Source organism: Coloeus monedula, assembly GCF_965178545.1.
Source record: "Coloeus monedula genome assembly, chromosome: 5".
NCBI classification, from domain to species: domain Eukaryota; kingdom Metazoa; phylum Chordata; class Aves; order Passeriformes; family Corvidae; genus Coloeus; species Coloeus monedula.
The window spans coordinates 42,431,683-42,458,254 of NC_138785.1; the positions used below are offsets into that span (position 1 = coordinate 42,431,683).

The 26,572-nt window shown below is 43.2% G+C and overlaps 1 protein-coding gene across 1 annotated transcript in view; it reads right to left on the reverse strand.

The window, feature by feature from the left end:
- ENPP6 (ectonucleotide pyrophosphatase/phosphodiesterase 6) overlaps window positions 1–23,959 on the reverse strand; it is a gene marked incomplete at both ends in the record, with an annotated part of 29,995 nt that extends 6,036 nt beyond the window's left edge. Inside the window, 5 exons of the mRNA XM_082281968.1 lie at window positions 1,553–1,732; window positions 2,631–2,772; window positions 7,069–7,180; window positions 13,218–13,397; window positions 23,704–23,959. Of these exons, the coding sequence (XP_082138094.1) occupies window positions 1,553–1,732; window positions 2,631–2,772; window positions 7,069–7,180; window positions 13,218–13,397; window positions 23,704–23,959 (870 nt within the window). The remainder of the gene's footprint in view (window positions 1–1,552; window positions 1,733–2,630; window positions 2,773–7,068; window positions 7,181–13,217; window positions 13,398–23,703) is intronic.
- Between the last annotated feature and the right edge of the window lie 2,613 nt (window positions 23,960–26,572).

Genomic DNA, 26,572 nt, shown 5'->3' on the forward strand with positions numbered 1-26,572 from the left:
CCCAGACCCTATATTGTTCTTTCACCAGTTAAATATAAATAATCTTCAGGAATAAATAGCTCAATTCTTCAAAGAGTGATAGGTTCTTCACTAGCCTTTCAGCTAAGTTGCCCTTGTGTGTATATGTGTGCCAGATATGTGCACTGATGTGCAGTGACCATAAGGACAGCACCAGGGTGTGATGGCACAGTTCCTCTCACCGTGACTGGAGCTAGAGAGTGGTAACCAGTAGTTCTGGTGCTTTGAAATGGGGTAATTCTTAGAGGTGATAACCATTACGTTTTAATACACTCCAACTCATAAACATAGCTCTTTAAAATTAATTAGAAATAGAGAATCTAGCTATTGGGAAACTGAAACTCAACTTCATTTTGCTTAAAAAGCTAGCCCTCCAGCAAGAAATCCTAAAAAGAAATGAAGGAAAGAAACAAAACCATAGTGTAAGGCATTGTACTTTATTCTCCTTAGGAATATTAGGCTGTTTAATGAGAGAGAAGCATGTGCTGAAGAGCTTTGTCGGATGAAACCCCATGACAATGTGAAGTTGCAACTTGCCCTTATTTGAAGGTCTGGCCTACAAAAACAGGGAGCTCTGAGTTAAGCATATCAGTGCTGTGATCCCCTGTGATGCACTTGCAAGTGAATTGCTCGTGCATGCCTCTAAGACAATTTTCAGTTCTGGCACTAATTTGAAATGTTCACAATATCACAGATACACAGTTCCTAAAAAGACTGTTTGGGTGCAAAATCAGCAAATAATCTCTTTAAAAAAATTGCACGGGCTACAATATAATGTAACTGGATAAAATATAATGTAGAAACCAAAATGATTTGCCTGGGGAATTGCTTGCCCATTTTGTACATCCACTCATCTATATTCTGAGGAGAGCAATAATGACTTCTCATGCACTGGTTGCTGGTTAGACTGTAGTGTAGTAGTCTATTAGTCAGAGATACTAAATTTTCATTATTTTCAAGTGATTTTCAAATTTTTCTCTATTGTTTTAATTTATCCCTCAAAATCCTGCAGTTCTAGCATTGAGCTTTTATGGTTGACTCAATCCAACATGCTTCATCAAAAATTCCACAAAGGAAAATACTGTGAAAAAATAAATTTTGTAATTCTGGTCTAATGGAGTTGATTCTTCTGTGGGAGTTTACTGGAATATAAATACTGAACCTGCTCCGGATCATTTGAAAATCCCAGCTAGAGTGTCAACAGATTGACTAATACAGATAAAATCCTGAAAGTGCATTTTGAGCTAAAATCTTTTAGCTATTTATCAGAAGTTAATAGTGGTGGGGTTTAAAAGCATGTGTCCTTGCCATATAACAGTGAAAGTTCGTGCTTTTTGATTTGCCTGGTGTGATTTTCCTTTGGAAACCAGCATCACAAGGGTGTCACAGGATCCAAGTCTGACTCCTGATAAGAGCTGATTTTTTGAACACATCTCTGAGAGCAGTATTTGGATGTTATGAGAAAACAAAAGACACAATTGGCATAAAAACTGAGAAAACACAAACCTAAGAGGTACAACTAGGCTGTACTCACCTCTGCATGCTTCTCTGGAGCTGGCCAGAGGCTCACAACAGGACCTCGGTCCTTCATTTGTATGATGTCACTCATATTGATGTAGTTTTTCAGCTCAATCACTTTATCTGCCCAAGAGATGTCTGTCATCCCATGATCAGAGAAGAGGAGGACGTTGATATCATTCTGAAGGCCTTTGCTCTGTGAAGCAAGTGGATGACAACTTTTAGGACCAGCTAAGAACTTTGCACTGTGTGTGCTGGCTGGAAAATTGAAATCACCGTTTGACCTCCACTGATTCTGTGGAAGTTGGTCAGAAGGATCACGTCCACAAATGGCCTGCAGTGTGCTTTGCCACCACCCATAATGGTGGACACCCACTTTTACTTGCTGCTCTGAGAGGTTGGCACCAGAGTTTTTCCAAAATAAGTCCATTCAGCAATTTTGCCGTGATACCACTTGCGGAAGAGGTGTTTCTCTCTTTCCCTCCCAAACACAAGCACTTAGCATGAGAGCTTTTAATATTTAGTGAAATTGAAGATACATATTCCTCTCTTCACTGAAACACATAAAAAACTCCAATATGCATTTATCATTGTCAGAAATATTCATAGAATTTCCATTTACCCAAAATATTTTCTCACTGCAAAATCATTTAGATGATGTTCTTTTTTAAAACCAAGTTTAAAGTACAGAGTCCTGAATACTGTCATAAAACCTACTATAAAAGTTAATTGTCTGATTCCACAAACCTTAGGAAACACAGTTTTGATTCCTTCGCCTACAATAAAGTTCAGTTGGCAACACAAGTCATAAACAGAGCAACACATATATTGGTTTGTGGCTTCCTGGGGCTACTGTAGGTCTGTAGGCTACCCTACTACCAGGAGAGTTATAATGCCATCAATGAAAATAATAGTCAGGGTAATGGTGCCTTGAATTCCACATGATCTCAGTAGTCTGTTTCTCAGGAAATAAAAGTTTACAGCCACTGCATTCAGTTACAGGTGTTAAACAGGCTCTTGGCAGTGCCAAAAAGACCAGTTCTAAAAGCCTTTTCCAAAGGCACCCAGGAGCTGGGTTTTTGGGTGCCACTCACCTTGATGAGTGAGATCATATTGCTCAAGGCTTTGTCCACTTCCTTCAAAGCATTCTTCCGCTGCTGGGACAAAGGGCCGTAGTGGTGGCCTTCCACATCAATGCGCTCGTAGTACACTGCGGCCATCTCAGCGCTGTTGTTGCTGGGCGTGGGAGAGAGGGCAAGGAGTGAAAGGCTGACACGTATGGAGATCTCCTGGCTGCTGTCATTGTTATCTTCACCAGCATGTAGAGCCACAAACCTCCGTTTTCTACTGCCAGCCTGTGCTGTCCTACCACTTATTGCACTGCTGGGCTCATTATTCACACCCAGAGTCTCCTGAGTTTGCCTGAGACTCCCATCACAGGCAGCAGGTGGAAACTGCCATGTGCAAGCATAGGCTGGCCTGCCAGTCTGTTACTAACCTCTTTGAATTAGGAAGACAGCTTCCCCTTTAATAACAAAGAAATTCTGATTTCTCTGCTGAATGCCCTTATTAAAAGGATTATGGGAATTACCAGTCAAATGTGCTTTAATTAAATTTTGGCACTTCTGGCTTTCTCCTGTGTGAGGTCTTCCAAACCACAGAGGTCAACTCAGGATGTGCTCTTCCTTACAAAATACCACGCAGTATAAACTGGGATGAGATTAAGGGGGTTTTATTCAGGAATATGAGCAAGGGAAACTAAGGTAATCTCAGAATTGCACAAGTTTAGCTGATCACACTTTTCTGCACTGATTGCTCTCAGCCTAATTAGTGGGGATAGTGCACACATCAGCACTTAATTTCATTTTCATGACCACTTTACTGTTCACTGTAAATGTCCCTGAGGGAAGTTGTGTGGATAAAATCACAAACCTATGCTTATGAAGTTCAGACCCAGTCTTTTTGTGCTGTACTTAATATATGGCAGAGCATGCCATACATATTACATGTGCTCATCCATATCAAGATCCCTACAAAAAGACTTGTTATGTCCTGACAGGTCCAGCGTCTCTGATTAAAGACACCTGGGTAGTCTGGTGTAATGAGTGGGACAGAAGAGGCAAAATCAGGGGTAAGGGACTGAGTGAATGGATTAGGGTCTGTCATTTGCATTTCTCAGTTTGCAGAAGGCCTCAGAGAAGCAGTCCTGTGAGAAGCTGAAGGTATCTGCTGCGGTGGGAATTTCTCCACTGCTGGCCCTGCAGAACAGTGTTGTTCCTCCCTCTTCAAGATTTTAAAATAATTTAAATGAAGCAGCCCTCCCCTCTCCCCAGTTTCATTTTAAGTGTTACTTTCCATCTGTATTAGGCAAAAATTATTTTGTAAAATGTAACCCTGTAATTTCTCTATTGCATACACAGTCATTGAACCTACTGAAATAGTTCTCTTCTGCTGCAGTGCCTGTATTATGAGCTACTTAAACTAATTTATGTAAGTAAATGATCAATTCGATCAAGATAGAAGCTAAGAAAGAGATTTATTGTATAAAACAAGCAATCTCATTTAGGCCATAGTGAGATTTCTCAGTGAGGGCTCAGTGCTTTAAGGAAGAATATTTAATAACTTCAATGAGACAAGCTCCAGTAATGCAGCATGCTTAGGAGTTTGCAGGATTTGGTACAGCACATCTGGAGTTTGACTTTGTTTCCATTTTTGCCTGTTTTTCTATGGGAAAAAAAGGGTTTTCTAAGAAAACCCTTATCCTGGCTTGCATGGGAGAAGTATTTTGTCTTTCTAACTGTGTGTTAGTCCTGTCTTCTTCCATCACCAGTAACTTTCCAAATAAATGACTAAGAAAAGATTTCTGAAGAAAGTTGGACAGCATTGATGGCAATACCAAAAAGTGTTTTATATTCTACCAGCACACTTTGCAAGCACAATGCAGACTTCATGACACCTGTCCAGGAAAATAGGTAGATTACAACAGCCCTCAAGTTACAGTTGTGGAAAAGATACAAGGGAGGTTTTGTTTCACTTGCCAAAAACAGATGCTTATTTTGAATATTCTTGGTCTAAATAGTGGTCTTGAAGCACCTGTTTGAAGAGACTGGAGAATATTCCTGAAGGATGATTTCCTTTTCCAAGGGAAGCTCAGTGGCTCCCTGATGAGTTAGGTACTTCTGTCCTTGCGCTGCTGAAACTTTCTACTTCAGTGAAGTTCAGATGGGTCCAGGCGTTCCTTGCTCAGACCCTAGGCCACCATGCCACAATAAAGGGCTCTGTCTCTCTACCCTGGAGTCCCTGCAAGGTTTGCTAATGGTGGGAGCCTAAGTGCAGTTCTTTAACTACTAATACCTGCCATTAGGGCAAGTGAGCAAGGCACTGCTCCAGGCAACAGACTGCTCTTGCCACAGGCTGTTTTCCCACATATAGCTAAGGACAGTCTCAGCCTAATGGGCTTTTCCAATTACCTGGGATGTGGAAAGGAAACACACTGCATTTGCCAGCCTTTGAACAGCTTCAAAAGTCAAAAGCACTTCCAAAAGATACAGATGACAAGTTCAAGACTCTTCCACTCAGAGATGCTAAATCCTGCTAAATGAATATGCCTACAGTAAAAGCATTTCAGAGGTGTTACTTCTTATGGGCTGGCCCAGCAGCATGGAACTTTTTCTTCTAAATCTTAAAGAAATAAACAAAGAGGATGAATGAGAGAAAGAATAAGGAAAACCTACCAGATTTTTGAACTGTTCATTCTCTACCCTCCCTTCCTACTTTAAGTCCCTGCAACATTTACACCCAAACCTGATTGTTAATTTTATCTAAAATCATTCCTTTTTCCTCTTTCCTGCCTTGTTGGAGACAGGACACTTTAGTTTAAAGAAAAAGAACTCAGGAAGAAATTCACCAGGATTGGTGTGTAAACAGACACCAGAGACAGGACCTCCTGCAGCACTGGGATGATCTGTAGGATTTGGGCACTTCAGAAGGCTGTAGATGTTATTTATGGCAGACATCTTGTGGCAGGGATTTTCACTTTCCTTGAAATCATCAGCTTTCACCTCTTGCAAGTTGTTCCACAGCACTGTTGTGTCCCTTTCCTTTTCCACCACAGAGAGCAGCAGACAGCCTTGTGGCTTGGAATGAATTAGCTATCGAAACTCCCCAGCTACCCAAAATAACAGCTACAAGGGCTGGAACTCTGAAGAGTTTATGCTTCACTTTTAACCATGTTGACAATTACAGAGCTGAAAACCAGCACTGAGCAGCCTTATGTACTGTGCTTCACAGAAACCAGGCAGGAAGCTTCAACTATATCTTGACCCATCCCAAAATTGTATCAGACCATAATGCTTTCTACAGTAAATCTGGGTTTCCACTAGAAGTCAGAGCTGATGTCTGTACTATGTATTCCATTCCTTTTTTTATTCACTGAATTAAAAGCATTGCAAAATCTCCAGAAAGACTCCTGTGTCTCATATGACTTCCTCATGTCATGTGCAGGTAACTTTCTTTAAATCTAAGCTAAATAATTTCAGGATAAAACCTCTCACATGGTCTCAGACACCTTCTGTCTAAGCCCATGCTGCAAACAACACTGATTTGTGAGCATCTGTGCAGCAGGACCCAGTGTGCAACTGGGAGCAACATCTCCAACAGTATCTCATCATTTCAGAGCCTTTATTTCAAGAACAATCAACACTCAGCATCGGAATACAAAACTTTTCAGATGCGAATCGCTATGGAGTTGCAAATATTAAAGTAGAAGGGTTTCCTAGGATTGGATTAATCATGGAACCAACAAGGTTTTAAAAGAAGGAGCTTAGTTATAGCCAAGGTAAGACATTGGCTCTGCATGTGGTGGTGCAATCTTCCCTGATTTTACAGCCTATGTGGAATTGTTTCTTGTAAATGTTCAGATGAGAGATGGTGGAACTTGAAAGCTGAATATGGAACATACATTTTTCCTAGCAGTTGTCTGAGGGATACATTCCATCAGTTGGACTATATGGTTGTTGTAGGTCCCTTCCAACTGAACTCTTCTATTCTACTGTATTCTATAGTCATATTTGCACGAAATGAATGCCCTCTCCAAAAATATTTTGCTTGAGATATTCTAAAATGAAGAAAAAGCCAAAGCATCAGTCTCATAAACAAGTGACTGGAGCTGAATTTCAGAATTTCCCAATTCCCTCTCTAAATCCAAGCATTTCAAAGCCTTTTCTTGCAGGTCAGTGAATAGGCATGCACAGGCTCATCCTGAAGTAGTTTGAAACAGCAAATTAAAAGTAGTAAGCCAGGACAGCTACTCTTTTTTGTGGCCTATAAAGAAACAGAGGAGCACATATTTCTCTCCACTCTTAATGTAAGGGCCTGTTTCTGGTACGGTGTCGTTTCTATGATGATACTATAAAGCAGTTTTGGCCCCCATCTTCCTACCTGAAAGCCCATCCTGAAAATCTCCCTGATAGTAAATCCAAGTACTTGTCCTAGAGAGAGGAAACCCCACACTGCAAAAATCTAGTGACGTACCACAGAGAATTGAGAGCATCACTGATGGCATCTGCGAAGTTTTTGTCTGTTGGGACACTGAAGTACTCGCGGCAGTAACTTGGTCTGACTCCAAGGATTTCGACCTCACAACCTACGAGCAAAAAATGTGGTAAGCTCTGCTATTTCGCCTTGATCACAGACCTCACACCATGGGGTCCAAGTTCAGGTCTGTAAATTCCCTGTGACATTACTTACCTTATGCCTTCCCTGCCAGAAACGATGTGGTTGGCAAGGGAAAAGGGGAGAGAGGCTGGTTTGACAAGTGCTTGTAGCAAACTGCACATTGGATCCTTTTATTTCCCTCTCTAAAGGAAGGTCTCTGTGTGACCTTCCCACAATAAAATGCTTGGTTCCCTCGTGGCAGACCATTTCCACCTAAATCACCAGCTCATTTATATTTTAACTACTGTGGCCATATAGCCTCATTTTCAGGCTTCCAACATAATAGATTTAGATATTGTTCTCTGAAAGTTCAGCAAATACTTTCCAGTTAGACACACTGTATCTTATGTTTTAATATCCTCTATAAACCGTATTTTATTATGTGATACTAACTCTCCGCTATTATATCTGTTTCCCAGGAGGTCTTATTAAACAGTGTAAACCAATTAACGCTCTTGGTAACTTGCAGGCTTCCTTGCAAAATAAAGTCTGTTTTGTGGCCTAAAAATTTATAGCAACAAATCCTACAGGAGAACATGGCCCTGAACATAGAAAAACATGTTTTTGTGAGGTTTCTTTGCCCTTTTGCTCTCCAGTTACTATGCTGCTGAATAATATTAATATTTAAAAGAAGTATGCTTCCAGAAACAATGGATTCATGCAAATTATTATTCCAGTACCCCAGAGTCCTCCCATCACAGGTGTTTTCTGATATATTCCTGGGGCACAAGGAGGAATCAAAACCAAAAAAACCCCACCTTTTGCAAAATGGCCTCTGCATAAAGCAACACAGGCTGGTCAAAAAGGCAACTCTAAGCCAAAGCCTGAATCTATCTATATCTGGGTCCCTCTGCTTCTCCTTTGGGAGGAAAGTGATAGGCATTAAGGACTGTCATAAGCTGACTTGTTGCTTGGGGCATGAGAATGTGTAAGTACAGAGAGGGCCCTAGAGCAAGCAGAGCTACTATCAGAGGTGATTTACAGTGGTTTGCTTACTGGGACAGTCAATAAAGAGAATCTGTCAGTCTCGCATCTGAGCTCCCATGAGCTCACATCACTGAGGTGCAGTACTGGGACACAGGGAAAAGCACACAGCTTGCAGGCCAAGCTGGCTGAGAGTCTTCTGATGTGGCGGTTCAGGAGTACCACCAAAGATTAGAAAAATTTGAATGTTTAAGCTTAGGAAATTTTAAAAATCTTCACTGATTTGCAGAAAGCCAGATAAATCAGATGGAAATTACTCTTTCTGAAAGGTAAAGGGCCACAGCACACATGACAGATTCAGTCTGCTCGCCTGTGGCAGCAGCTCCCAAGTGTCCGCATGCTTTGTTTCAAGGGACCACATCTATTACGATTAATTAATTATTTGCAATAATAAACATCAAATGTAGTCAACTGATTTACTTTCCTGTAAAAATACATTTGCCTACTCTTGAACCTCTATCTAGTTTTTATTTCTATTAAAATTGTGGGATGGTGCTTACTTTTCATTCTTCCCCTGTTGCCCCAAACATATCATGTAATCTTCCCTTTCTGCATGAAGATACTTTGGTGTTCATCTCTCCACCATGATCCACCATGACAGTTCTCTGGAGCCTGGATAAACAGCCAGCAGATTACTTGACAAGAACTGACTGTCTAGATCATCCCACAATAAAATTTCTATACATCTGCACACAGCATTCCCAAGAAATTACACTGTGCAACAGAGCTGGGTTCCAGCTGATACTTAACCAAATCATCAGAAAAATGTATTCCACGAAAGGCCTGATGTCATATCCAGGAATTCCCCTGCCCTAAGGGTGCAGAGCTTCAGTCTTTTGCAGGATGTCCTGGGTGCTACAAGCACCAAAACAAGGGCTTTCATCTACCTCAGATGCTAGAGGTGAGCAGAAGTCTTCTATGGCCTTTGCTAGTATTTCAGGATTGAACTGGAACTTTGGAGCCAATTTCTCCTTTGATACTTGAGTCTGGCTCAAGATTGTTTCCAAAACCAGGCAAGAAGTTAAGAATGCATTTGGAAAGTCATTAGAAATGCCTTGCGTTTTAGTTCAGGTGGATAACTGCTCATAGCCAGTGACTAATATGATAATTTTGCCTCTTTTTTTCTTCAGATACTGACATCAGATTGTAATTTTCTCAAATAACATTCCTCAGAATTAGTCATGAGATAATTTTAACTGGGGGTATTAATCTCTTGGGGATCTGGGATATTTTAGTTGCTGAGATATCTTTGCTATTTCTAGACTGTCAAGTGATGAGCATGACATAAAAGACTACAGAGTAGCAACAACTAGAAATCATTTTGGCCATGAGATAGCGATCTTCAAGTGTGCAGTTCATTGACAGTACCATTGGAAATTCAAGCTGCTTAGACACCGAGAACTTCCTTTTCCTTTTTTTTTTTTTTTTTTTTTTTAACCTCTATGATGAATAGAACTTAAATTAGGGTTTTTAATGTTAAGGCTTTTTCAAGTCCAAAATACTGGCCATGAAGACCCTTTAATATTTAAATTTCATTTTGGTAGAGTCCAGGAAAGATGGTAAATTTTCTCATTGAGGTATTATGGGAAAGGAAATTTAAACAGATTTGGAGACAGCCAAAGGGAATGCTAAGTTTTTCTTGGTTAAACTACAAATACTTAAGCTGTGTTTACTGAGATGTAATGCTAGATACCTATCTGCATAGTTTTGTATGATTCCAAACTTTTATTTAAAAACCTAAACTGCTGGAGCAGGAATAAGGACTTCTTTCAGAGTGATATATAGACCCCTCTTTAGCTATCTGACGTGGGGACCTGAATCTCTGCCAGCTTTAAATTGCGTTTCTAAACATTTATTTAACAGTTGGACACTTCATGTCATAACAGAAGGTTTTGAAAACTTTCCAGACTGGCTGTACAGTCTGGTAAAAATTGTGTTTAAATGGCAAAAGTTGAGTTAGAGTATTATTTCTTCCCCCCTCTGTCTCTCATTTCAGTGTTTAGAGAAGTTGTCACTGCACTTCAGCTGAAGCAGTGGCATAGGCTGTTGGGAAATGAAGGAGTTTGAGCATCTGGGATGACACCACTTACTGGGCTGAGGGTGAGGACCACTCCAAAGCTTTGACCTCAACGGTGCTGCCAGGATGCTCATGCACTCCTCTGGGCATTCTCCATCTGCTGGAGCAGCAGTGCTTCCAAGAGGCAACCTGGGTGTGAGGCTATGCCCTTCATCCCATGCACAGCATGAAGAAAGGAGAGAAATGTCCCCACAAGCCAAGGCCTTATGTTTTGGCAGAAGTGGTGTTTGGGACCCCCAGCATGGTGATAGTTTGTCTCCTTTGCTTCTAGAGTCAAGAGATCCCAGATGAAGTCTGCCCATGAGTTGTCTTTGCAGGGTTTATGTTAGGCTCACAGATAAAGCTGTTGTGATGGCTGTTCACATACGAGAGCCCTCCTGCTCTGTGTTCCTGTGTGCTGGGGTCTGGATTTTATTTCTTTAAGCACTGACTACACATGAGAGAGGAATGTAGGGAAGAAAAGGAAGCAGCAGATTTTGGGTTCAGACTTTGCAAAGCTTGGAACTCTCTCTGAGGAGGAAATGGCAGTGGTAAAAGTTAGTCCTGGGAATCAGCACTCTGGCATTTCCAATGCATTCCTGCTACAGTTGATTGATCTTGTTTGTCTTCACTGCTGCCTAAAGAGAAAATAGCATCTTCCAGAAGAAAGTGTGATGAATTTGACTATATATTGCAGTTCCTGTTGAGAGTTTCCCAAACTTTTCGTGTTTGGATCTTTATCGTATTTGCAAGATTCATTACTAAGCAGCAGTGAATCTTTAAGCTGGAAAGCTAATCACCAATAGCAGATCATATGTGATGCAAATGTCTGTGGGACCTCTATTCACCTTGGTTATTAAGTCTTGGGTTTTTATTTTCATTTTGTTTGGTATCGCTCCTCATTCAATTGGCTTGTTAAGAATTTAAGCTTTAAAATGATAGATCAGAATTTTTAGAAAGAATTTTGTCCTTACTATGGAACTAGAAAATGGTAAAAAAAAATATATAGGGAAAATGTAATAAATGCTGTTGCATTTGGAGTGACTTCTGTTCACCCCAGTTATACTTGGAGTTCTACTGCAGCCCAACAACCCTGTGTTTTAGTTCAATAGTTCCACATTGCACCCTGCTTCCTGTGCCTGACCCTGTATGGCCAATGTGTCCTTTGAGACCACGAATACCCTTAAAATAAACATGTGCTTCAGCTTTTGCTGAACTGAAGCCCTGATGGCTTTGTCAAAGGTCAGCCATCACAGATAAATAATTAAGGACCAACAGAGATACATGTCACAGTCCATAGCTAAAATACCAGATCCATGCAAAAAATTCCCCCTCTGTGTCATAAGAGGGTCCATGCATACACTGGGGAGCATAAGCACTAGGAAAAGGGGGGCTCTATTGTTTCTTGCAATTTTCAGCTAGAAATAGCAGGCAGAGTGAAGAGTATACATATGTGTACAGGGATACATATATATACACACCTCATACGTCTTCTCCCTGGGAAACACTGCTCAAAGGGCAACATGAAGGAGCTAGGTAAAGTCCAAAAGCATTTAATGGAAAGTGGTACTGGTTTTTTTGGATTTTAGCAACTCTCTGTAGGCTGTTACATCTATTCAGTACATAATTATACCTATTGAGAGCAATTACAATAGTAGTTAAAATTTAATAGTCTACAGAAAGAGAGATTTCTGTAAATTTTTAGAAGAATTCCAACATTTTTGTATAATTTCTATATCCCGCTATTTGCCTTGCTGTTAGATCACTTGGGACATCTTCAATAGGAAGCACCATTTTTTAAGGGCTGATCTAAACTCTTTGACTGCCTCTGAGTCTATAAGGCAATACTGTCATCGTCAGATCTTTTTGCTCTTCAGTACTGTAGAAACACTCTGGATGGCTTTTCAATGTTTTTCATCTTGGTTCACTCTTTCTTCCCATTCCTTAGAATTGTGGGCTTTTTGCCAGGGCACCATTAGCCACATTGCATGGAAAGACTGTGGCCAGGCACATGTGCATTGGGATGCAGAGACGAGCTGGCCAGGAGCCCATGGCATGAGTCAGCTGCCACTGCCCTGCTGGCACTGGCTGTATTCAGTACAGCTCTTCTAACAGCTCTGTGGTCCTCCAGCCTGCACTTACACATTGAGACTGCAGACTGCTTAGGGTAGGTAGCAGTCAGAAGGTTAGAAAGTTGAGAATCTGGGTACTTTGCAAGGGATTTGGTCTGGTTGCTCAGCTGGAACATCTCTTTCCATGTGAATCCCTAAATGTATAGCCTAAGGGGATATAATACTTCTGTTTGTTAAAAAGGACTCATTATTGCACATCCCTAGTCATTCCAGTAGTCCAATATCTAACAAATGAGGAACAGAAAGGCCAAGTCCCTCCAAATGAATGTCTCAGACTCAGAACAACTGGGACTCAGATGAATTAACAATGAAGGGGGACCAGAGGACAAGGAGGCTTTGCTTTCAGCTGGATTTTCTTGTCCCCACAGAGCAGATCATCTTCAGCTCTCAGCTACTGATTTCCAGATTAAAACCAAAGAAGCCTTTGGGGGAGGGTGGTTACTGTTTAACTTTGACTGGACCATGAACCATTCGTGGAGCAACCACTCAGCACAGCAGAAGTTACAGGTGGAAAGAGGAACAAGCACTTGACAGAGGAAGGGAGGCTCTTCAAGCCAGCACCCTCCTGACGCTAGCATTTAGTGGAAAGCTGCCTCTAGTGATACTTCAGTCTCCTCCTTTCTAAGCATATGCAAATTATCATGACCGAAGAAGAGCTAATTCATTTCTATGTGTGGTTAGTAAAGCACATAAAATTCCTATCTGTATTTCAGAACTGTATTAGAGAACCATTCCTACAGCATATGGAGTGCTCAGATGTCAGGATGCACTGTAGCAACTTTTCACATACTAACCTGGCCAGTAGTACATGGAAACGTTCTTTTTAGCTTTCATCATTGTGACCCACAAAGGCTCTGATCCATTCCACCAGAGAGGCAGCAGGCTTTCTTTATTCACACCAATATCAAAAGATACATTTGCCTTCTGGTCCCACATGTAGTTTCCAGTCATCTGATGGACCTCACAGTGGCGACCTTTGAAAGTGAAGAAAAAAAGCAGCACAATCAGATTGGTGTTCTTCAGTAGAAGGATGCTGGCAGCACTGCCATTGCTACTACTGGATCATCCAGCAAATCAGCTGGAAAGCCGTGACTTGAATTCAGAGATCTCTTACCTGGTGACCATTCATAAAATCTCCCTGACTCTTACCTTTTACTGAGGTGCTCCAGTTTGCTCACTAAATCCCCCGGTTCAGACACCCAAAAGTTAGTTGCTGAAGCTTTTCATCCCCCACGTGTTCCCCTCACAATCAATGGATGAGAAGAGTCATGTCTAGAAAGCAATTCATGCCACCCTAAGACAGGCATCTCAGGTATCTGGAGGTGCATATACTCTCTATTATTGGTAGAGAAAGATCACAGCCTTTTCTCAGCTTCAGGCAGCCAAATTTTAGACAGCTGAGGCCAGAAGAAACAAATCTCTCACCCCATGGCCTGCTCAACATTTCAGCCCCACACAAAAACCATGTCAGCAGCAGCCCATGGGTGCCACAAGTTTGGCTGACACCTGGTTCCTTCTACACACCCAACACCTGCCAAGTCTGAGGCCATTTTAAGGTACCCATCAGCACTCACAACCAGAGGGCTGTGGGAAGCAAGCTGTGAACAGAAGGTGATAAGAGCACAATCTAGAATCATAGAAAAAAGATTGGGAAACTTGCATTTCTTCTTCCTTTATCCATAGGGCACGTTGTTTTTCTGCAAACAGGCAAAAACTAGGCAAACACATTTTATTTTCCATTATTGTTAGCTTTTCTTTTTTTTCTTGTAATGATCATGCTTTGTTTCTTGGTTGTGGGCACAGCAGTCATTTCATCAGACATGTTCAGGCCCCTTATTGTATCGGAGGGGCCCTTGGGCAACTTCATATTACAAGAAACTAGTATATAATAACTGAGATATGTCTTCTACTTCTTGTAATTGACAAAGAGAAGATACCATATTTTAGGAGTTATTCTGAAGATGAATTAACAGAAATGGGAAAAGAAATGTTGAAGATTAAGTTGTACTAGAAGTTCCTTATTTCCATATCTTAAAAAGCAACAGAAGATTGTGTTAGACATGGTCCTCATTAGCTGGTGAGTCATATTATTGCAGGGATCCAGATAACATGCTTTGATTATTTTGAGCCTGAGCATGGTGATCAGAACTGAAATAACCTTGGTATTCTTATTCTGTTATTTCAAGCAGAGGACTCTGTATACTTTGGGTGCATGTGATCTTGAAATGGATTTTGAACTCTCCTTCCCTACTAAAAAGTATTTCAATTATGCAAAACATTTCCTCCTTCCCAGAGGAAAAAAGTGGTCCCAGTTTGTGACAGTCACTACTTACCATACTTAGCAAACAGGTTTAATATAGGAGAACTGGTAGATTGGATGGGCAGTAATTTGTTCTCTTCAGGCTGTCAAGTGCTCTCTTTGCTGTAACTCTCAAAAGAGATAGGAAGGAAGGAAGTCTCTATAGTGCATCAAAAACACAGGCCTACAATTTACAGGACGACATCAGCTTCTTAAAGTCCATGTATTCCTAAGCATCTATCAACCTGATAAACTGCAGCAGGCAATTTGTGCCAGCCTGGGAAACTTGCAGGTGAGTGCTGAAGTTCTGTCAGTGTGAAACCTACAGATTAGGTATCTGTATGATGTACTGTGTAGTCTTCATATACAAACAATGGGCTCTAGCTGCTACTGATCCTATAGGACTTAAGGTCTGCTCTCTGTTTATCCACATTTTTAAGGAAGAGATTGGAGACTGTTCTTTGTAGTATTGTAGGGAAGTTTAATTAACTGTTTGAACTAATACAGAGGACAGTGTTCTGTTCTCTGCATTAGATTAGTTCAATTTTCTATGGGCTCCAAATCCTTTTCTTAATATTGAAAAAGAGGCCTAGAAGACTATAAGGCATCAGTTTTCATTGCAGATGTGCCTGGTTCACAGGGTCAGAAAAGAAGATCAGGTGAGCAACGGAACAAAAGACGTGACCATTTAATGCCATTCACGTCTGCTCACCTGAGGCCTGTATCTCAGACCCTAGACTTGTTTGGAAGACATCAATAATCAACTAATTAATCTTTTCCTTGAGTCGCTCCTCCCAATATTTATCACAAGTAAACACTGTTCAAAAAGTATGCCTGACCTCTAATTTTATTTTTGACCTTTGTTAATCTTCAACCATGGTCATTCTGAGCCTTGCTCACTAGATTGAAAAGCCCTGGAATAACTGGCATTTCTGCCCCTGCCCCCTCCCCCACAAGATACTTGTACACAGAATTAAGGCCATTTCTCAAGTTTCTTTTGGGTCACGTGTACAACCCCAGTTCTTTATATCCCCTGTTTTTACTTGTTTTCTCCAGCCTAAGAAAATTACGTTTGGTGTGCTTCTTTTGAATCATTATCAGAATAGCAACATGGTGCTAGGGAGTCACCATAACATTCTGGATTTATTATTTCTTCCATTACTGCCACTTTCCTCTGTAATCAAACATTATCTTAACAGTTCCAAAAATAGAAGCAGGGCAGAAAGCACTTTCAGCATACAGATGTCATTATTTAAACTCACTGTAATTGTAGTAAAAATTACTCCTTCCTCAAGCAAGAGAGGAAAACAAAGAGGGTATAGTTCCCAGGAATATGATAACTGCTCTATCCTTCTGGAGGAGAGCCAGTAAGTTGGGGGTTTTTTTGCAAGTCTGCATGCTACAGCTTACTTGGACACTACACTTCATACAGCATTTGTCTAAAGCACATTTCCATGTCTCCAAGCACTTTCGTCAGCATTCAAATGAATCTCTGCAAAACAAAGACGAAATTTAAAAAACCAGCAAAACACACAGCCACTTGGCCAGCCACAACAGCAGCACAGTAACGCTGCGTGCTCTGCACCCTGCATTGGCTGCGCCTGAGATCCGGAGACCAGAGCGTGCACCCCTGGGCCATTTGCCATCTCTGCACTGAGCAAATCAGATTCATCAGAGAATCCACAGTGTGCATATTCGCCGAAGCAGCAAAGGTACCGTAACCTGATGATGAACATCAGCACATCCATTTAGCTAAATGTACTATGAAGTATTATACATATGCCTTGCCATTATGATGAGACCTTTCCTCTTGTGTCCCACCATGATGTCCCCAGTCTCTAGAAAGTGACAAGAGTCGGGGGGGCAGATGCAAGCACAAGCTCCCAATGGGCTATACAGGCTGGGGAAGAGTTAAGTTCCTCCATGCAAACAGCTGGATGACTTGCCTTGGGAAGTGCTCTGCTCTGCTTATGCTGCCTGCCATAAGGATGAAGAAAGCAGGACTTAGAAGGCACCAGCACCATATTCCTGTTCTGGAGCAGATATAGTAGTTGTTGTCCCCAGGAACTGAGCTTTGATATAGGCCCTACTCTGCTGTTCCCCTGATGGGCCTCATCTGCTCTGCTTTGAAATGAAAGATCACAGGGTGAAAACAAAACCCATGTGCTAAACCTGAAGTAGCCTGGAGAAGGCCAGAGCTCATGAGAAGTCTGGGGGAATGCTGGCCTGGGCAAAGTGGCCCTGCCATCTGCCCAAGTAAAACCAGTATTTGCATAATGTGCATGGACAATTCATGTTTCAAAGGAACTTGCTGGCAAAGTCTTTCCAAATTTTTATGACCTCTAATACCAGACAGAGCCAAAGCATAAACACATTAGACTGCACCAGGTAAGACTTAGCAATTCAAGTTGGATCACATCAAAAAGCACAGAAAAAAAAATCTCTGCTACACACAGCATTATTTTTTTCCCTAAAGGGGATTCATTTAGTAAGAGCTTGAAACTCTTAATTCAATGCTTTCATCATGGGGCCAGGGCTGGGGTGCACAAAAATTGCTTATAAATCATTCAGCTGAAGTTTTGCAGATGCTTTCTTATGTGGGAAGTCAGGTCTTGTGTCCTGAAGAGCAGGGACTCTGAGCTGTTGGTTGCTCTCCTGAATTGTGGTGGGCTCAGGGTCCACTCTGGGACTCCTGAACCCCCAGAGCTGGGCGTGGCTCAAGGGCACTGAAGGTCCAAGCACTACAGAGGGCCTGGACAGAACAATGGACAAGCTGCTGCCTGTACTATTAGACAGAGTATGAGCCTCTGGCAGTGACTTCAGCTCTAGGCTAAGAAATACCTTGGTACGTGAATGTCCACTTAGGTAATAGCTGGTAGTAGGTAGTAGTTGTGAGGTTGTAGCTAGTAAGAAGGAAAAAAACTCTGTATTTCAATTTGTAGCATTGTGAACTTGTGTTAGGAAAAACTTTCTGTTCTACATTTCAGAAGCATTTCCATTTTTTTAACTGGTAGAAAGCAAACACAGATTTTTGCAATATTTTGTTTGTGAAACAGAAAAATCTTGACACTTGGAATTGCAGCCTTTCTGCAGGTGGTGAGTAAATAAAGTGAGAGGAAGAATGTGAAAATGAAAATCCTCCTGGTTCCTACTATCTTTTCCAGCCTGTTCTTGCTGGGATAGTACCCTTTCCCTACCAGTTAATAGTATTACCACAGACTTATTCATTTTATTTATTTATTTATTTGTTTATTATTTATTTATTCTTTTGCTTCCCAACACAGAGTTTTAGAAATGGAAAGCTAATGAATCCAAGAAAAGTAAGAGACTTGATTTCAGAGCTGTATGTCACAAACAGAATCTTTTAAATCTTTACTGCTGCTGGCATCTGTAGCTCTTTAAGAGGACCAAAAAGAAAAAATCCTTTTCCCTTGTGACTCATCATGCGCTCTGTCCTTCTGGATTTTTTCTAAGCTTGGACAGTGAAGTAGAGATAGTTTTAGTTCATGTGTATGTAATAAACTTCCCTGTTGTACTCCTTACGTTTTTTTACCTCAGAAAACACACAGGTATTGCTTACATAGTTAAGAACTTGCTTAACAGCTGAACAGAAATTGTCAGCATCCTTTTCTGGACCAGGCTGGTGTCAGGATGCCATTAACTGTGCAGCAGAAAAGAGCCATCGACTAGAACCATCACCAGGATGGGCTTCCTTCAGGTACTGAGTGGAAGGAGCCTGAAGCTGCTGTACTTTAAATCAGAAAACCTCTCACAGCAAACAATAAATATACTAGTATGTGTGCACATCAGCCATACTCCAAAAGATTCCAGGGTGGGGAGCCCAAATGGTATTTTCTCCCAGTAAACACGGAATAAACAGGACTCAGTGTATGTTGATTTCCTGTGCTCAGGAGAAAACCGATGTAGACTGACTGTTTGTTAGACTTCAGCATCATCCACCAAAGCCCCTCAGCAGTTAAGTATGCCAACATCAAGAGTGAGGAGTGAAGGGAAGATTGCTGAAACATGGAAGTTGGGTGAAACCTTCAGTCTGGCAGAGTAGAACTTGATGTCACCTATTCCTGGGACCTCGGCCATGTTGCCCTGTTCCCTACTGCCATGCAGAGGAGGAGGTGATGGCATATGCAGGGATGAGCAGCAGTGGCTGAGGAAACACCATACACCACCCCTGTATTTCAGACAAGCCCTAAATGTGCCATCACTGTGTTGCAGAGAGTCTGGGACAGCCCTGCAAAGGCCACAGTCCTCACTCTGGGTGCAGGAGACTGAAATATCCTCTATCTTTTCTTCCATCCCTCAATCTTCATGGGACCTCACAGCCCCTTTGCCACTTATTTAAGATCAGGTCCTGTCCAAAGAGGCACATGGAAGATCCTTGCTGGCTCCTCTCAAAGCAGTTCCCCAGCCATCTCTGCAATCAGGGGCTCCCTTTGCTTCCCATGGAGGCCAAGTGAAATACGTATCTTGGATGTGGGGCTGCACATAGGCAGCTGGCACATCCTCATGGAAGACCTGCCAGAAAGACTTCAATTCTAGCTATGATCCTGGAAAAGAAATCCTTTCTGGATTTCTGTCTCAGATGTGATACTGTCCATGTTTATGCTGGCTGGAAATATGAGGCACCCCTGAGTGCTCTCAGCTGGGGGAGGACTTCAGGAGAGCTGGACTGCAAGGAGTCCTTCATCACCGCTCCAACACCTGCAGCTTGTCAGGTGAGGGAGACCCAACCACAGCATGAGCAGCTTTTCTCGACAGATACGGCACGAAGTGGTCTGAAGCAGTAACTCCTGCTTGCAGCGGTTACAGGGGAGACCTCAGACTTTCCACTGAACTTGGCATGAGCACTCCCTGCAGAACCAGGCCACAACAGGGAAAGGGAAAAATTAAAAACTCCCCACAGGATAACAATCCGAGGTGGCTTGTGGTCTTAATTCCTTCCTTTTCAAAACAAACAGCACATGGCGTGATTAAGGAAGCCTTTTGAATAGATGTATTTGGACTCCTTCTTCCCTCCCTTGCCAAGCCCACAAAAAGTCCTGCAAAAGCTCTGTCACAGCAGCAACATCTCCTTTTACCTAATTCTCCATTTCATGTTTTTCAGGGCGACAGTTGCAATATCGTAATTGCGATGGAGAGCAAGAACACCAGGTAGGGTTCAGTCTAGCAGCTCAGAAAGCAACCCAACCACCTGAAAACAAGTCTTTATGCCACAGTAGAAGCCAATACTAAGAAACGTGGCATGAAGGAAGTTGCTAGAGAAGACTGTTGGGGAAGACTTTCAAAGAGTTGGATTTTAAGCTAGCGCATCCTTGAGCTACCATGCACAGCACCAGGTTTTTGTAACAAAACAGCTTCTCTGGTTGCTTGTCAGTGAGATCCCTTTGCACCAGCACTGATTTTGCTTTTGTTTGATGCTTCTTCATGCAACTATCAGGTCATGATGCCATGCCCTGGCCTGCAAGAAGACTGAAGCTTCATCCCAAGCTCTGAATTACTTTGTGATTTTACATGAGGAAGCCAAACCATTAATATTTTTCTGGTTTCTATGCTCTGGTTTTCTTTCTCATAATTGTGGTAGGTTTGCAGGAAAGGAAAAGACCTCTAAGCAGGCTCTGGGCTTTGGGCTGAGGCTTTCTGTGTGACTTGGGGAAGCTCCAGCAAATATCTTATCACAGGTTAACAGCAGCAGCAGATATAAACAGGAGGGGGACCCATGAAGAGCTCTGCATGACCACTATGCACTACATGACCACAGGCAATTCACCTCCCTCCCATGTTTCCCTTCCAAAATTTATACTTTTAGTTTACCAGGCTGGACCCTATTTGTCCTGTGGTGTTGGTGCTTCACCCAGCACCTCATCTCAGCAGAATGGGGTGTGATTCTCATTAGTATACATTAGATAGTTGCTTTTAGGTACGTGGCTCTTGGTCAACAGTTACAGTTGCATCTCTTTAGTTATAGCTTTTAAAATCTTGGTACATTTGCCATTTTCCATGAATATTAAATTCAGTCAGGCTGCCCTCTTGAAATCATTGGTTAAGTAAAATATAATGACTAGAAGATCCTGCAGATAGTTGGGCAGCTGTGCTGCGTGCCATTACTTGTGAGCTGTCAGTGCAGAGGAGCGCTGTGCTCTGGCAGGGCCAAAGGGTGAACTTCGGCATCTGCACTGAGGCTGGTGCTGCTGATCTCCATAACCTCTGCCTGCAGGTCTGGGCAGGAGGAGGAGGTGGTGAGTTCGTGTTTGAGGAGACTGACCTGTCCCAATGATGATGGTATCTGAGGGGCAGAGTCCACTGCCCTCCTCCAAAGCCACAGAAATGAGAGAGAACTTCTCTCATTTAGTAATAACTCAACCGCTCGGTAGTCATGAAGGTTGCATGGATGTGGGGTGAAGGGCAGTAGGCAGAAAGGAAAGGCCTTGCTCACAAGAATGAATAGAGGCAAGTCAGATATACACAAACTACAACACTTTTATGCACATGCTGTCCAAGACCTGGCAGCCATGTATGCTCCTGAATGGATGTGGAACCATAAGGCCTTGTGAATGAGCAGAGAAAGAAGGGACAGGAGTATTTACCAAAACAAACAAACAAAAAACCAAAGTAGGATAGAATGAACAAGCCAGGGGTGGGAATGTGCAGGTAGAGCCAGAAATTTCTTCAACTGATTTAGTTGAAAGAAGCCAATATACTATGAAGACAAATACAATGTTTTGGAGGTTAAAATTTGAATTTCTTAGCAGCTCATGAAACAGCAGTGTAGGACATGACATGAAGAATAATTTGTTCCTGATTTCCCAGAAGAAACTGTGGCAGCATTTAATTCCCATACGTCCCAGCTGCAAACAGAAATAAAACCAGTTGCAGTTGTGTCTCCCTGCAGCAGAGGGGATGCATGGCTGGTGAGATGAGATGAAAGCTTCCCCATGCCCATACAGCAGCACCAGGGAGACAGTAGCCTCCTATTCCCTAAGCAGGTCATTAGAGCAGGATGCTTGTGTCACCCTGCCTTGCTGAATTTTCTTCAAAACCTGTCCCAACTCTGCAAATTAAATGGATGCAGACTCAACACAGCTTAACACTACGTCTGCCACGTTCTCTGCACTCCTAACCACACCACCCCATAAAACCTCCTTTCAGTGGAAATGGCACCATGGCCCCAAAGGGTAAGAACAGTGAAGCTATGGGATTTACTCTGCTGTCATGTCAGGACACAGTTCTAGGGTCCACTAACACCCCAAGGGCTCAAGGGTAGTCTTGGGTCTTCCTCTGGGTGTGTTCATCACCTAAACTTAGTCCTCAATTGGTTCCTGACCTACTTAATACTACTGTGACTCATGTGTTAGGAAGGTGAATTGATATTTGCAATTAAGTTGTATTTGCATTGATATCATAAAGTCAGGCATACTTGCAAGAAGAGTTGAGCTTGGTCTCACAGACTATCTTACTGCTACAGGTTGAAGTGCAGAACTCTACTAAAAATATGAGAAGTCCAGTAGTGGTGTTTCATCACCTGAAACAAAACTCTTTCTTTGTGAGTACAAAGTAGGATATTTTCAAAACTCCTCAAAAGGCTGATTATAGACTTCACTATATGTACACACACTTAGTAGGAGTGATGACTAAATGTGGTTAGGAGTGAAATGTTGCTCAATTTTCTTCTTCTCTTTAACAGCTCCATCCAAAGATTTTTTGCACCTATGAGGTATTAGGTCGGTTTGCCTATGTACACCTGAAACATGACCTGGAGTGGAACACCTCTGTTTTCAGTCACGACATTTATTCTGCATTCATATATTTGCACCAAATAATGAAAATAAAAAAACCAAAACCAACCCTGTGACGGTTTTATACTCTGATCAGAGATGAGCAAAGAGAAAAGCATTTCTCTTGAAAGAGAGGGAAGAAGGGGTTAAGCAGTTTCAAAACAAGCTGGGCACAACTGACGTCAGATTTTTGTCTTACAATGGCATCTATTTGCTTTCCCAGCAAGCAGTATATGAATCACTGGGCACTGCATTGTTCCAAGGATAGCGGAAGATGCCACATATCTTCGGAGAGGATAGATTTTCTTACTCCTCCTCATTAGGTGGAAACTCTTGTTTATTCAATAACTCCAGAGAAAAATCCAAGTAGAAACTCCAGAAAAAAAATTTGTTTCATTGGGTTTTGTTGGTTTTTTTTACTTAACTGTTGTTTCCTTCGTGTCTGTCTCTGAAGGAATTGGGTCAGCTGTACTCTCTGCACCTTCCTAGTGTCACTGTAATCATGTGTCCTCCACATAAGATTAAAAGCAAATTGGCACCATGAAAACTATGACTGCCCTCTCAATTTTCTGAAAGCCTGCCCTGGACATTCTGAAAAACTGCAGGGGAGTAAAAGCAAAAATCCTGACTTTTTTTCCATTTGGCTGTTTTGAATTATTACAGATATGAGTACTTAGAGCAAAGTTAGGAAAACAGAAAATCTACTGAGTTAAAAAGAAATTTAATGCTGAACTTGCCAAAACAGACCTGCTGACTGAAAATAAGTTCTTAGTGTAGCCACACTCAATGCATGCACACACAGGCATTTTTATTAAAGCCCCTGAGCAGTCTCTGTATTCATTTTCCATGCATTCCCAGTTGTTTTTATGTTCTATATGCTCGCACCAGGGAGCCCCAGCTGGCCATGATGCTGAGGTGTTAGCAGGTAGGGAGCTGGCTACACTGTGGATAACCAAAGGGGAGCTTCAAATATTAGCTCCAAGTGGCATTTCCTAGTTTGGAACAGGTTTCAGGGAAAAAAATCTGGGTTGTAATACCACAGTGCTTTTAAACTTCCAGCTAAAAAAAGCACGACTTGGGTTATTTTTACATCTTCTTCAAAAGAAAAAGTCACAGGGAGCTGTTTTCCACTTCAGCACTGGGAGCTGGCAGCTCTGAAGAGCATCACAGCACAGAAATACACGTACTCACCTGTCATCAGCGTGTAGTAATTTGGGTAAGAGAGGCTGGGGAAGTCTGGGGTCATGTAATCCACCTTCACCCCCATGTTCACAATGTCCCGAAAGCCCGGCAGACCCTCCAGCTCGCTGTCATCAATGTAGTCGAAGCGAAAGCCGTCGAGCAGGAACACCAGGAGCTTACGGTGGGCCGAGGAGGCTGCGGGAAGCAGCAGGAGGGCGGTGAGGGCAGTGCCCAGGAGGGTGGCGAGGAGGCTGCGGCTCTCCATGGCAGGAGGCAGTGAGGGATCTGCGGCAGCTCCGGGGCCGGACCTGGCACTGCTGTACCACTCCCGCTTCCAGCGCCCGCGTTAAAGCTACAGCGCTGCCCCGCGCCGCAGACGTGGGAGGTCACAGGTTAATTGCAAGCAGATGATTAACCTCGAGCTGAGGAAAGAGCTCAGTACTTCCCAGCTGCAGGAAAAAATGCTTCGCAGCGATGGGGAACACACAGCATAAAAGTAACCGGAGCCTCTCAGGACACTCCGCAGACACTCCCGAGGCAGTGTGGGCACGCTGCCCGCTGGCCTCCGGCGAGGAGGGGCCGCGACGCCAGCGCGCTCCCACCGCCGGCAGCGAGCGGAGCCCGCTCCCCGGCCAGCCCAGCTCCGCGCCGGGGCTGCGGCTCGCAGGGGTCTCGCAGAGAGGGGCTGCACTCTTTGAAACACAGACTTACATCTCCAGCAGCGCGAACGCGGGCTTTCTTCTCATCTCTCCGGCAGTGGCTTCTGATAGAACTCAGAGTGAGATTAAGACAAAAGCATCTCCCCAGCTGGGAAGTGCAGTATGCGTGAGCTGAGGTCTAGCACTTCCATGGTACGGCGGTACCCCAGACCACCAGCTGAGCAAGCTCACCTCTCTCTACATGCATTCGAGTCCCTGCAAATGACCCTGTCCTCTCTGCTTCCTCTGTGCTGTCCTGGGACTAATCTAGGTCCTGATGCACCGGTAGAAAAATTTAGCTTCAGCAAGATAATAATTGATACATTTATTTTCTGGCTGTTGATATTATTTAGATATTAAGTGCTGGGTGGTGCCTAATTTCATATTAAAAATGAAAAAATGTTCCCATTTTAGTAACGAGTCACCACCAGGTTCTTTTCCTTCACAGGAACCTGGCTATACCTCTAATGTAATGCCAGAGTCTGTTGTACACCATAACTGCACATTAACTTGCTTTACTTTAATTCTTTTTTCCCAAATAAAAGAATTTCATAGCATTGTCTAACTGTGGGAAATGGCCTTTACAGATGTTTACACCTGGGGAAAGTTGTAATAGATAGCTGGCCACCATTCCAGTGTGGGCATCTGAATTTCTCTTTGCTCCTTACAAAGCTCCCCATTGCACATCCAGCACATCCAGTTACCTCTTACCAAACACTGGGCTGATGCAAGCTCAGTAAGACAGCTTTCAGCCCCCTTTGCCCCAAACACTTATTTACCCCCTTGCAAACCCCCTCGTGTCCTGGCTTGCCTTTCGCACAATGTTGTACTGCGTGCTGGTGCCTGTGAGCCAGAGCTGCTGCATGCAGGTCACCGCTCCCAGGACTTGGCTGGAAACATGCTGTCCCTGCCCTCCTCCCACAGGTCTCCCAGCTCAAGAAAGACGATGCCCTGTCAGGGGAAGGGGTGCTGGGACTTTTTGTAGGAGGTAGTCATTCCAGGAAGGCGGAAGAGGATGGAGTAGGAGCCTGAAGCCAAGCAGAACTGCTTAGGCCCTTCAGATCCCTGTGCTTGTGTTCATCTTCTCAGTAAAATTCCTCATGCTTCCTCCCTATTGGTGGACTAAATGCACTCTTCATGGACATCTCTCTCTCTGTGATGTGCCCAGCCATGTTTTTTCTTCCCTTTGTTTTCATGTGCCGCTTTTTCCATTCCCATCTTGGAGTCCAGTACTTGGGACATAGGCTCATATCAGTTAAACGTGAGCCAAGGAGCATTTCTAAGCTCCATCTCAGGGATCTTTAAAGCAACATAGGGAACTAGCCATTCAGGGCTTTATCCCTCTTCACATAACATTTACTTTTGAAGCCTTACATTGCTAGCTATCATCATCTTGACAACTTTAATTCTTTGTTCTGACTTTTCTTATCTTGCTTGGCTTCAGTTAATTTATTTTCTCACAGCGCAGCAGCAGTTTTCTCAGCAAAAACCAACCCAGGGTCACACAGCTGCGCCTCATGTCAGAGACAGCTGAGCCCTGGGGCCGTCCATAAAACTTCATGCCCACAAGAGAGACATCTGGACTGTGGTCCCCAGTCTGCTGGGATGATAACAGGTCCTGGTCCCCTGAGCAGACATTGCCTGGGACAGCCAGGTGGTGCTGGCATGCTCTAACCTGAAGTTTGAAGGAAAACACACAAATCCTACCATGCAAGGGAAAGCCACGAGGCTGCGTGAGCCAGGCAGTCAGTCTGTGCTCTGACAGCGTCCCAGCCTGTGCAAGGCTGCCACTGCCCTGCCCGCAGGGACGGGGCTGCAGCTGCACACCAGGCTGCTGGGCGACGTGACAGCCTGGGCAGTGCCGTGGGCAGCTGCCTGCCTGAGGGATGGCACGCGCTGCGTGTCACACCTATGGACAGCCACCACTCTTCTCAGCCCTCCCCAGACTCCATGGGGTCTCAGCCAAGGATCTGCCACTTTGTCTGCCTCCCGAAGGGAATATGCACATCCTTCTCCTGCTGACCCTGGCCGGACTTCCAGGATGGGAGTTGGCCCTGCGGAATGTGTGTTCAGAGACAGTGCTTCTACCAGTGCTTACTGTGGATTTTCCTTATAGCAAAAACTGTATGTTTTGGGCTTGCAGCCACTTGTAGTGTCACGGCCAAACCACTGTGGTAATT